This window comes from Desmodus rotundus, chromosome 2, assembly GCF_022682495.2.
Source record: "Desmodus rotundus isolate HL8 chromosome 2, HLdesRot8A.1, whole genome shotgun sequence".
In the NCBI taxonomy this organism is placed as follows: domain Eukaryota; kingdom Metazoa; phylum Chordata; class Mammalia; order Chiroptera; family Phyllostomidae; genus Desmodus; species Desmodus rotundus.
The window spans coordinates 182588772-182601851 of NC_071388.1; the positions used below are offsets into that span (position 1 = coordinate 182588772).

At 32.1% G+C, this 13080-nt stretch overlaps 1 protein-coding gene across 2 annotated transcripts in view; it reads left to right on the forward strand.

Moving 5' to 3' along the window:
• BMPR2 (bone morphogenetic protein receptor type 2) overlaps positions 1–13080 on the forward strand; it is a 135944-nt gene that overhangs the window by 101222 nt on the left and 21642 nt on the right. For both annotated transcript variants that reach the window (XM_024563726.3, XM_045197996.2), the window contains 5 exons: positions 638–729; positions 2629–2859; positions 3528–3642; positions 7840–8000; positions 8763–8910. In XM_024563726.3, coding sequence (XP_024419494.1) covers positions 638–729; positions 2629–2859; positions 3528–3642; positions 7840–8000; positions 8763–8910 — 747 coding nt within the window. The remainder of the gene's footprint in view (positions 1–637; positions 730–2628; positions 2860–3527; positions 3643–7839; positions 8001–8762; positions 8911–13080) is intronic.

Genomic DNA, 13080 nt, shown 5'->3' on the forward strand with positions numbered 1-13080 from the left:
AACATCCTATATAACCTTGGTACATTTGGCAAAACTAAAACTAATATTGGTACATCACTATTAATTAAACTCCAGGCTTTATTTGGGTTTCCCCAGTTTTCTCACTAATACCTTCTTTCTGTTCCACGATCAGCCACTGGATTATTTTAAAGAAATCTCAATACCATTTATTTATAAACACTTTAGCATTATTGCTGAAATAGAAGGACTTAAAATATATATATAACCCCAATATCATTTTTACATCTTAAAAATAATAATTCCTCAGTATTGTCAAATGTTCAGTTGGTTCTAATAAACTTTAGGTTTGATGAGCTTTTTAGGAAATCATTTATGCATTAATTTGAATAACTTTAATGAAACTATCTTTAATGTCTTGGTAGTATTTCTTAAGTTTTTAAACTAAGTCTGTTACTGGACTCATCTCCCAGAATTCAGCTTTCATCTTAGTCATCATTCATCTTCATTTATAGATAATTCCTAGTTTAGTAAATAATTTTACTCCCATTGACATTAGGAATTAGTCTTGCTGCCTACCATTCTGTAGCTCTTCTTTTTAATGCTATATAATAAAAAGTGTAATAAAATCTTCATTTTAAGAGAAGCACACAGTAACTTCTTTTGCCTATTCCTATAGGAGATCGTAAACAAGGTCTTCACAGTATGAACATGATGGAGGCAGCAGCATCAGAGCCCTCTCTTGACCTAGATAATCTGAAACTTTTGGAGGTAAGATTGCTCTTAGATTATGAGCTGTTCTTCGTGCTCCCATATTTGAGACAGTGACTTCATTCACTCACTAAATCATTTGTTTATTTATTCAACAAGCATTTATTGAGTACCAGTTTAGTGCCAAGTCCTATTCTAGGCACTGAGAATGTAGCTGACCTATACAGATATCCCTCTTGAGGCTTATATTCTAGTGGGAAAGAGTCTACAAATAGGTAAACAAATATATATTGTATCAAGTAATAGTAAGTGCTATGGAGAAAAATAAAACAGATAAGAAAGTTATGGAAAGGGGGTTATTTAAAAAAAAGGTATATTTAGAAAGGAAATGACCTTTCGAGTATAGACTTGAACTTTCGAGTATGGCAATAAAGACGTGAAATTCTGAGAAGAATGTACCAGGCAAGGAATCCATAGTAGAGGTGAAATAAATATTACTTGTCTGTGCATATAGTATGTATTTTTATAGGCACATAGGACTATTATATATTCCATAGAGTTTAATTTTCATTTGGTAATTTCTCAGAGTCTATATTAAAAGTTTTATTGTGATGAGTGTTTTATTCTTTATTAGTATAAATAAACTATGATCTCTAAACCAGAGACTGTTAAATAATAGATAGCTATGGTCCTGAAACTACAGAGACTATTTAAATAATAGATGTGGTAGATTTGATAATATAAAACATTTTAAGAACCTTCCATATGAGAGAAAAATATAACAAAGTTAAAAGCTAAATTCAAAAAAAAGTATTTCAACACAGAAGCAAAGAATTTATACAGAGCTAGTATAAATCAATATGAAAGAAATAATAAAAAATGGACAAAAAAGATGAACTGTCAATTCACAATAGAAGTGTGGCTACAATATGTATTATAATTAGATGTCCAATTTACTAAATTAAAAAAATATTTATTAAAACCATAGGATTTTATCCTGGACTGAGTAAAAGAAACACTCTCAAACATTGCTGATTTAATCATATGTTGAATGGTTAAAAGGTTGTTAACCGTACAACCTTTCTAAAGGATAATCTATCTGTTAAATTTTAACCTAGACACAAGTGAGTGAAATACAAGAAATATCCTTAAATAGATTATGGTAAATCCCTAACCTATTTCAGTAAAAAGTAAGAGAAATCTCCAGCAGCCAAAAATTAAGAGACAGATTGCATTTTGCTGGTACTTTGTGTATTAAGTAACTTTTAATTATATCCTAGATATTGTGAATGTTATATTGTGCAGACCCTATGTTCTTTAGATTCTTCTGAAGTGTGTTCACTTTCAATGTTTGTTTTAGTAGGCAGTTATCTTGGTTAGACATACTGCAAACTCAAGACATACTGCAAACTCGTCTCAGGCGGAAGCTCAAATCTCAGTTCAGTTATTTTGTCTCTAGCTGGAGTTTGTCCCATGCATTCACTCAGTTTCCCCCTCTTTGATTCTTCTTTCTGGAATTCTCTCCTTATTTTCCTGTAGCTGTGGTTACCCCAAATTCTGTCCTCTTGTTCCTGGGGCTAGAAAGATTGTGGATTTCCTGTTGCATTTTTAGGTCCACTGCACAGAGCTGATTTCAGCCTGTTCTCAGGCTAAAAGCTATAAAATTGGGTAAATCATCATATGCTATTTCCTTTTGTTCATTCTCTAGCACTTTTAGTTTCTTTTTACAATTTTTTTTTTCAGAGTTTATAGTTGCTGTGTTTGGGAGGGCTGGGACTGGTAGGAGCTTCTTGAGCCATATATTTTAAAAGGTGCACTTTATTAGTTCCTTGATAATGGAGTAAGTTAACCTTTAAGCAACAGAGAACTATGGCATACATATAGACTTGCACTTTATTTAGTAAATTTGATTGTTCTGTTGTGATTTAATACCTTGCTTTCTTCAAAACAAATTTACAGCTGATTGGCCGGGGTCGATATGGAGCAGTATATAAAGGTTCCTTAGATGAGCGTCCTGTTGCTGTAAAAGTGTTTTCCTTTGCAAACCGTCAGAATTTTATCAATGAGAAGAACATTTACAGAGTGCCTTTGATGGAACATGATAGCATTGCTCGCTTCATAGTTGGAGATGAAAGAGTCACTGCAGATGGACGCATGGAGTATTTGCTTGTGATGGAGTATTATCCCAATGTAAGTTCAATGGCATTTATATGAACAGTCAGTCAGTTATTTAGTAGAGCAGTGCCTGTTTGCACACTGGTTACTAAGGGTCTACAATGAGATAAGGATCTCGTACCAGAGTGTGAATTACCTAAGTCACTAGTCAACTTTTTAGTACCCCCCATCTATTGCCCCCCATAAGACTTTCTGATGAATGAGGCAGTGCTTTGATTGACATTCATTCTGGTGCAAGCTCCTTATCCCAGAATGGTTGGTGATAAATAGTTTGTGGAGGAACACCTTGATTAGCACTGACATATATACTTATAAAAGTCTCCTGTTTTGTGCTTGTAAAACCTAACATAATTTATATTTGTACTGGGAAGAGATACAGTGTAAAGAAAAAGTCTAAAAGACACTTTTATTTTCCCTCTTAATTTGAAATAAAAAAGTATTTAAAATGAAATAACCATAATTTTTAATATTGAAAAAATTTTACATTTAAATTTTTCATTTTCTCCTCTCTACCCACAGAAATGTCTTACTAACTCCTTCAAGATTCTGAAATGTCATAATTTATTAGATCTTCGTGGAATCCTAACATATGCAAATCCTTTATAAAGCTACTAACTTACCTTCTTAATGTTCAAGTATATTAATTCCACTTTTTTTGTTGTTTTATTTTTTCCTCTATACAGGGATCTCTGTGCAAGTATCTTAGTCTCCATACAAGTGACTGGGTAAGCTCTTGCCGTCTGGCTCATTCTGTGACTAGAGGACTGGCTTATCTTCATACAGAATTACCACGAGGAGGTAAGACAATGAAGAGGAAGTGAATGATACTCACGTACAGTAGGATTAGCAGAGAAATTTTATTCATATTGTCAAAGGAAAAGCATATATTATGTATAGCAACTTTATTATTAGCCAGCTATTTGAAAGATTTGATATAAGAGATGTATTTTAAATCTAATAAGAAGAATAAGAAAAAGAACTTCAAGACTCTAGAGGAGTTATGGATACCATTGAGAAAGTAATTAAAGCTCTGAACACTCTCCCTGCAAAGATATATGTATAGGCAATTCATTTATGTATGTTCTTTTGATTCTAGGAGGTTTTAAAACCCTCAGAAGTTTATCTGTCAATCTTGGTTAAGAACCTCTTAACTAGGCTATATTATATTTTCCTTGTATTTATTTTGCTTATTTAAATGAACCAATACATGACCACTTCTTTAGTTTTAACTTTAGATAGATCTTTATTCCATAGGTTGGTTGGACTTTAGTATAAACCTAAATGTATCTTTTTATAAGTAGTGCTTTGCAGAGCCAGGTTTGGTCAAGTCTATTGGGAAAAATAACAGGCTTCAATAAGAATAATTTTTTTTCTTTCTCATGTAAGAATCGTAGAGGGAGACAGCCTAAAATTTGGCAGCACCAGGCTTCTGTATTTCTCCTCCCATTATTTATATATGGCTTGTATTTTCAAGGTCACCTCATTGTTCATTATGCTCTATTCTAGTAAGCAGGGAAAAGGAAGGGAAGTAAGAAGGAATTGCCCTCCTCTGCCTCTAGAAGTTTCACTCTTAGGCTTAAGTTGTGTTTCCCAGTGCTTAGTCTATGCTTAGTTACTACAGTTAGCTGCAAGGGATGCTGAGAATATAGTTTTGTTTTATTTTAGCTGAGTTCATTGCTCAGATAATACTGTGTTCTGTTACTAACCAGGAAAAGAAGAATGCATGGTGAGGAATCAGTCTTTGCTAGTGTTTCAAAACTATAGGGTTATGTTCCTTATAAGAACTATGGTTTTCTTCAGCTTTTATGTACATTTTTTGCTAGTTGTTCAAAGCATCTCCTTAATACATTTGCTTTCTCACTTTCTTTCAAGATACACCTCATATCACAGGTACCTCTAAATTAGCTTTGCTGCAAAAATCTACCTTTGTACTTTCTTAAACTTTTATGCCTTACAGCATTTTCCTGTCATGCTATAGCCCAGAACATTGTTTTTTCAGTTTCTCTGACCTCTGTAGTGAAGAGACTACTTAATGTATCAATTTCTTAGATCTTTGTTTCATTGTATAATAGCGTGGATCATCTTTTCTAGCTTCTGCTTCATATATAAATAATTTCTCCTGAATGATTTATCAGTTCATTTATCTTGACATCTTGATTTTCCTGAATACATAATTGCTCATAGTTATTACCTATGTCAGCAACTTGATGCACTCACTTACTTTAGTGCTTTAGCACATTAATCATTTGGACTGTATTTCTTTACTCTTAAATATTATTATAGCTCCTTTAAAGAGCTGGCTTAGCACAGAACTTAAAATACCATTCTAATCCCCCTTTGTCAAGGCTTGCCTAATGCAGCAAGGTTTCAAGTCGAAAACATTGGCTGAAAAAATGATTGCCATCACATAAGAGTTTTATTTTAAATGCAGATCTTACTCTTAAACATTACTTAATATTTTTACTAGTTTACTTTTTTAAAGAATGAGTATACACACATACATGCTATTGCAAAAATGTTTAGTAGCTATTTGAACTTAGAGTTTTACCTATTATTTTAAAAATAGTCCAAATATTTTAAAACATTTAAAAGGTCATTTCACTTTTTTTCAGAAAACTCTGTTTTTCCCAGTATTCAGATACAACACTGCCATTTAGAATAGAAATTTTGTAGTAAGGAATAATGCTATTATTATTTATTCAGCTGTTCCAGAATAATAAGGAATTGAACCTATTTATTTGTAATTGGTTCTCCTTATTAATATTTTCCTAGTGATAATATAAAATGTAACTTATTACCACAAAAAATCTAAGAAAGATCATGTACAGATCACTCAAACCTAACCAGAAAATTACTATTAACTATTTATGTATATCCTTCCATGTCCTTTGCATGCTCATTCTCTCTCTGTCTCTCTCTCTCTTTGTATAACTGTCCACAGAAACTTTTTTCAGTCAGATTTTTTAAAATCGTAATTAATATTATGTCTTCACTTTACTTTATGATGTTTGGTGCAGAGCTACTGCCCAGGGCAAAATCATTGTGTATTCTACTCCTTTCTATGTAACATCCCACCTCCAATAAAAAAGATTAAAAGGAATACGGAGGAGATCTTTAAAGGAAAAAAAAAAGTCTCAAAAGGACAGTCTATAGTTTTATCCTTTGCATTGGTGATAAATTCTATCTTGCCTCATATTTTCTCTTCTCTTTTCCCTGTTTCCTCATTTTTCTGTCTCTCCTTTTGTTTTCTTTTTCTTTCTTTCTTTCTTTTTTTCTTTTTTTTTTTTTGCAGAATGTACTACCCAATTTTCCCCTCTGGCTGTCTCATGGAGCCACTGCATATTCTCCCCATTATTAACCTGGCTTCCTTATGTGTAAAATCTTTTAGTTTAAGTATTGATTTTGTATTATTATTACTTTTATACAAACATTTTACAATGTCTTCATAAATTTTCTTATATAAATATAAGCTTGAGATTATGCCACATATACTTAAGTTATTGTTTTATCTAGAATAAGAAAAGCAGCTCTTTATTTAGGGGTTGAGTTGAGCCGTGTTAGTACAAGCTTTGGAAGGTGGGCCTAGGAAATGGAGAAAATGCAAAAGAAATCAGCTCTTGCCCTGGCTGGTGCAGCTCAGTGGATTGAGCATGGGCCTGGGAGCCAGGGGGTTGCCAGTTTGATTCCTGGTTGGGGCACCTGCCTGGGTTACAGGCCAGGTCCCTGGTGGGTGGGGTGGGTGGCGCATGAGAGGTGACCACACATTGATGTTTCTCTCCCTCCCTTCCCCTCTCTCTAAAAATAAATAAATAAAATCTTTTTTTAAAAAAAGGAAATCAACTCTTAGATAAAGAAACTTGGTAACTACTATTTTTTTCTTCAGTTGTGCTGTTGCTTTTTTTTTAATGAAAGGAATCATTATCCTCTCTTTAGTTTTATTGGCGAAATTGCAATCTAATAATTGTTAGTGAGAATAATAAATATAAATACTGAGTCTATCTGTGCCTCAATATAAACACTCAATAAAGGTCATTAACTTTGGATTGCTGTATTTCTTTGTATAACTAGTGAGTTATTTTAAAATTTAGAAATTGTGCTATGTCATTTTTTTTCATTTCAAGAGCTACGGTACTAATGTAAGATTTATATCAAGTTTCCTTATAGAGAGGAAAAAATTATGTGGTGTTTTTGATGAGGGGCTTAGGTTAGATACATTCTTTTAGTCAGTAAGCATTTTCTTTGTGTCAGCCCTTTTGAATTCAGGAAAAATACGTTCTTTCTGCCTTCATGGAACATATAGTCTAGTGATAAACAAGTAATAGAATAAGTATAATAGTGCTTTGCATTTCTGTAAAATCAGAAAACAGGTTTTCATATCTTGCTGAGAAATACCAGCTCCATCACTTGTTCTTCCGGTCTGTTGTAAAACTGTTTCTAGTTTGATTTGAAGAACTGAGGTGGGCTTAAAGACATGGCTGCATGTCAGGGCAGAACTGGGATGTTCTGTCACAGGTTTGATCCTTTAAGTCACAGGAGAAAAGTGTAAGGGACATACACAAATTTTGGAGGCCTGTCAGTTTTTTTTATTGACACTGTTTCAGGTACATTGACTCTTTGTTGTTGTTTATACCAAATATCCCTTTCTCTGTTGCTTACTTTTGCTACCGTAAAATGAAGAGAAAATAACAAGTGTATGTTAAAATTAGAAGCAACAGCACGTTGGCTATTAGTTGCAGCTGAAGTTTAAGGCTTAATTAATTATACATACATAATTATCCAATTATAGGAGTTATGTTATAAAATATAATATTGTAAAAATAGTGATACTGTGAGTTGAAATTTTGATTTATGTTCTTTTTTGTTATTAGAAAATTAGTAGGTAGAAAATTAACATTATCTTTTATATTTATGTGGTGGTCCCTATTACTTGGGTGCTCACTTCATATCCAGTAGTGTTCTTTAAGCATTAATAAATATTTGAAATTATCCAAACAGATCATTATAAACCTGCAATATCCCATCGAGACTTAAACAGCAGAAATGTTCTGGTGAAAAATGATGGAACCTGTGTTATTAGTGACTTTGGGTTGTCCATGAGGCTGACTGGAAATAGACTGGTGCGCCCAGGGGAAGAAGATAATGCAGCCATCAGTGAGGTGAGTTTATAAAAAGGAATCTACTTTGGGCATACTTTGAAAACGTAATGAATTGCATTTAAGAACTACTAACTACTACTAATTTAAGAATTGCATTCACTAACTACTTAGGGTACTACTTGAGTAGTTAGTATTCTAGTAGGTAGTATTCTAGATACTACCAGTTGTAGCATATTAAGAATTACAAAATTAAAAAGACACTGCATAAAGTTCATCAATTTATTATGGAAGTCCACTGGCACTCCACCTCATTTTTGATAAGCATTAGAAGGAACTTTTTGTAGGAATTGATTTTTGAAGCAAGGTTTAAATTATCAAGGTGAAATAGGACAGTTACCTTCTGATAATTACTATTATAACATAGAACATATCTTTCCTAGCCTTTTTCTGAGTTCACATACCAACATCTATATATATATATATACACATCTATATATATATATATGTTTTGTGAATTTTTAAAAATACTAAATAGTGTACACGTTTTGTAGTTTTCTCACTGTGTCTTACAGGTTTTTTAATATTGATATGCATAGGAAGATCTAGATCATTCTTTTGACTGATTCTGTTCAATAGGATACTTATCACAGTTTATTCAAGATGAACATTTTATAGATTGAAAAATCAGGTATAAACAGATTCAGTGACATGGATAAGGTCAAGTAACTTATCATTGACATTGTTGATATGAAATTTATGTATAGCTTCTGTCTAATGTGTGCCTTTCATTCTGTTTCTAAAAATTATTGCTCTAAAAATCAGGTTGGCACAATCAGATATATGGCACCGGAAGTTCTAGAAGGAGCTGTGAACCTGAGGGACTGTGAATCAGCTTTGAAACAAGTAGACATGTATGCTCTTGGATTAATCTATTGGGAGATATTTATGAGATGCACAGACCTCTTCCCAGGTAAGAGATCTGCTATCAAAAGTTGATACATGAATTTCAAGTGAAATAGTTATATCTTCTTTTTCTACCTATATTAAGTCAGTCAACTTTTGTTTTTACTTTCATTTAAACTTTTAGTTTATTGCCATCTAGTGTTCAGAAACATTATTAGCCAGAAGGGAAAACTTTTTAAAAGGACTCCATGTTTGCATCTGAGTGCAATTTAATTAATTGCTCATAATAACTGATCTAATTGTGTTTAGTTTGGTCTCTGATTGCTTTAGCAGTCATCATGTTCGTTATGCACCCTCTGAGCATTTGAAAACCTACACTTACATTGTGTACTGAATTAACCCAATAAGGAATTAGAAGCAATGCGTGTTCCAAATGGATAACTCTTTTCTTTTTTTCTTTTCTCTTCCCTTCTCTTCTCTTCTCTTCTTTCTTCTCTTTTCTTCTCTTTTCTCTTTTCTTCTTTTTCTTTTTCCTTCCTAACTTCTTTCATTCCTTCCTTTTTCTTTTTCCCTCTTTCTCTCTCTTTCATTTCTCTCTCTCTCTCCCTCCATCCTCCTTTTTCCTCTCTTTCCTCCCTTCTCTCTTGTTGCCTTCCTGCCTTTCTTCCTTCCTTTCAATTAAAGAACATTCATTTGACATAAATGCTCATTTGAGGCTTACTTGAAACAACCAAATGAGTTTATAATTTTTCTCCTTTTGTTAGGACTTTTTACATCACTATTATAATTGTCATATAGAAACGTTACCAATATGTCCATTACATTTTTCTAGATGGTATATAAAATGATTTGATATTTATGGTCTCTATTTAGTAGAAAAACACTATTAAAAGCATCGAAAAAAGAAAAACTGTCAATTGAACCAACATTGAACAAATTTGTGGAATGGAATTATTTAATAAAAACAGAAATTAGTAGTGAGGTTGAATTTTTTGCTTTTAAAACATTAAGCATTTAACACTAGTTTATAATTCTAAAATATAATGAAATAAAATAATTATTTAGATTAACTATAGGTCTTACTTAGAAGTATATTTTTCAATAGAGTGCTCAGTTGAGGTGCTTTTTTGCAAATAGCAGGAACTGTAGTAGAATCTCAGTATTATTGGAATTTTGAAACTTTATTTATATTATTAGAATTTAGATGATAGATGTTTTTTTAAATATTCTAATACAGAATTGTTTTTTAGAGGTATGTCTGACTAAAATGATTCGTATAGTATAGCATTTAGTATACTGCCATCAACAATATTTTTAAACTACTGCATTCAAAGAATATTGATTTTGATTTGATAAATAATAAAGAGCAATATTCAGTGTTTGAAAAGGGAAAGGCAATTAAATCTTGGATGAGTTATAATAGAATTAGAAGGAGTTTTAAAAAGGAAAATAGGGTGTGTTATTTAATAATACAGAGTTTCAGTTTGGAAAGATGAAAAATGTTCTGGAGATTAATGGTGGTGATGCTTACATAATATCATGAATATTCTTAGTGCCATTGAACTGTACACTTGAAAATGGTTAAAATGATAAATTTTATATTATATATATTTAACCACAATGACCGATAAAAGTAAAGGAAAAAGAAGAGTTGCATTCAATTCCCTATAATCTTGGATATGGACATGAGGAAGAAGATGCACATGTGAGAAAAAATGTAGAGAAGGAATCTGTGGTTTGATTAACAATTGGAAGAAAGTTTAAGGAATTGAGAAATATTCAGAGATTTGAGAAATAGTGAGCGTAGCAGCCAGGAACTTAGCAAGAAATACTGGTTTACACTGGAAAGAGGAGTTAATTATGAAGACTTTTGGATGAGGTATTGGTAGAAAACTGAAGATAATTTTTAAAAGAATACAGAGGAACCCTGGCTGGGTGGCAAAGCTGGTTGGAACGTCGTCCCATACACCAAAAGTTTGCAGGTTTGATCCCCAGATAGGGCACAAACCTTGGTTGTGGATTCAATACCTGGTCAGGTGCGTGTGAGAGGCAACTGATTGATGTTTCTCTCTCTCTGAAATCAATGAAAGCATCCTCGGATGAGGGTTAAAAAAAAGAGAATAGAGATAAGATTAAAATGATTATTTGGGAATTGTCTACCTGCACATGGTAATTGAGAACTTATGATTGGATACACTCTTCTAAGAGAACACATGAAGACAGAGGAAAAATTGTTGAATAAAGGCTGAATATTGGGAGACCCCCCCAAATAGGTTAGTTACGAAACCAAATGGTCAGAAAAATAGTGGGAAAACTAAGAAATCATAGTATCTGGGAAGTCAGTGTTGGAAAGTGTTAAGAACTAAGATTTGACAGGAATATGTGTAACTGAAAAGAAATAGAATTGACAAATAATCTTTGAATTTGAATAAGAGTAGGTCACTGGTATTCTTAGAGGAGTTTCTGTAGAATAGAGAAGACAAATATTACAGAGTATAGGAGGGAAACGTATTAAGAAAGCACAGGTAGAGGTTACAGGGCACTCAAAAATTTTAACAATGAAATGGGGAGAAGTTGAAAAAAAGGATTCCATAAATATATTAAAAAGCCTAAAGAATAGCATATAATAAAACAATTTTTGTAAAACATTTTAAAAACTAATATGCTATATTCCAAATGCAGTGTATGTTTTTTTAATAAATGGGAACACTATGTAGGCTGACTCTCTGTAAAATATTAGCAATTTAAATGAGTTAGGTATTTCTTTTACAAAGGAAGAATTAAATGCTACAAAGTTCATATAAAGGACTGAAAAGGAAGGGAGGGAAAAAAAGGCAAGAGGAAAAAAAACAAGTGTAATTTAAGAAAGGGACAAAAAATTCCTTAATGCTTAGAGGCATAATTAACAAGTAGCAATGAACTGAGAAGCAAGGGATGGCATCTGCTATTCTTAGATATTTTATCTATTTTAGACAGTTTGAAAGAAAATGGGATTATAAAACTTCCCTTGAGTAATTCAGTAATTATCAAGTTTTAAGGAAATCCAGTAAGACATTCCATGATAATTCTTCCATGATAATGTTGTCATTAACATTCATCTTTGTGTTTCCAGTGCCTAACAGAAGTTAGTTCTAAACAAGCATCCATGGAATAATTAGATTTAGAACTATGAAAATTAGTAGAAATTTAATAATTCTTAATGTTATTCAAATCAGAAAACAAGATTTTTCATCAATTTCATTTATCAAGTTTTCTCATTATAATTTAGACCTGATTAAAACAAATAAGGAAAATTGTGAACTTTAACTTATTTTTCTGAGCTAGCATTTGGACGAAAAAAATTAGTCAATAACACTTGAAAGGTATTATGTGGGTTGTGTATATGTGTCAAAAAGATAAACTAGTAACTGTCTTAGAGTTCACAGATGGTGTGGGTTGAGGTTTTATCATATGAGATTTCATGAAAGTGATATATGAATTGGCAAGATTAAATCCATTAGTTTTGTCTTTCAAGTTCATTGTTGACAGTTTTTGATCAAAAATAAGTATCTGCATAAATATTTAGAGTATGTAAAAATATCACTTGTATTTATAGATAGTGCAATATTCCAAAATAATTTGGGTTGCTGCACAGATTACAGAATTAATCTTTGTAAATCTTTTTTTTTAATACTGGTGGAGGACAAGTATTTATATGTTTTTTTGAATATTCAAATTGAAACATAAGACTTAAGTTACATGTTTTATACTGTATTTTCTATTCAGTCATTAACTTTTGTATTATCTCCTTGTAAGTAACAAGGGCTCAACAAAATTGCCATTTTGCTGAGGTGATAACTGAAACATAGAAGAGATAAAAATGACTTTTCTGAGGTAGAGAGGAAGCCAAGATTAGAACCTAAGTGCCTATCATGGAGTTCTTCCTTGTAATTTATCCTGTCATTTTAATAGAGTGGCAGAGGAGTAAGGAAAAGAAAGATCTGTATTTTTCCTGAGTTTTTTGCCAAAATATTTACTAGACCATGAGTTTTCTAAGTGTTGGTCCCAAAGGTCTTCTGTGTGGCTCAATATGTTTATTAAGTTTAATTTGATCACATTTTATAAAAATGATAAGCCTCTCATTATAAGCCCCTGATTGTGCTTATTGGTGATCAATAGGGTTATTAAACAGTGGTGGAATAGTTAATAATACTTAAAATCTTAAAAATCATAAAAATTCTTGATATAGATATTGCTT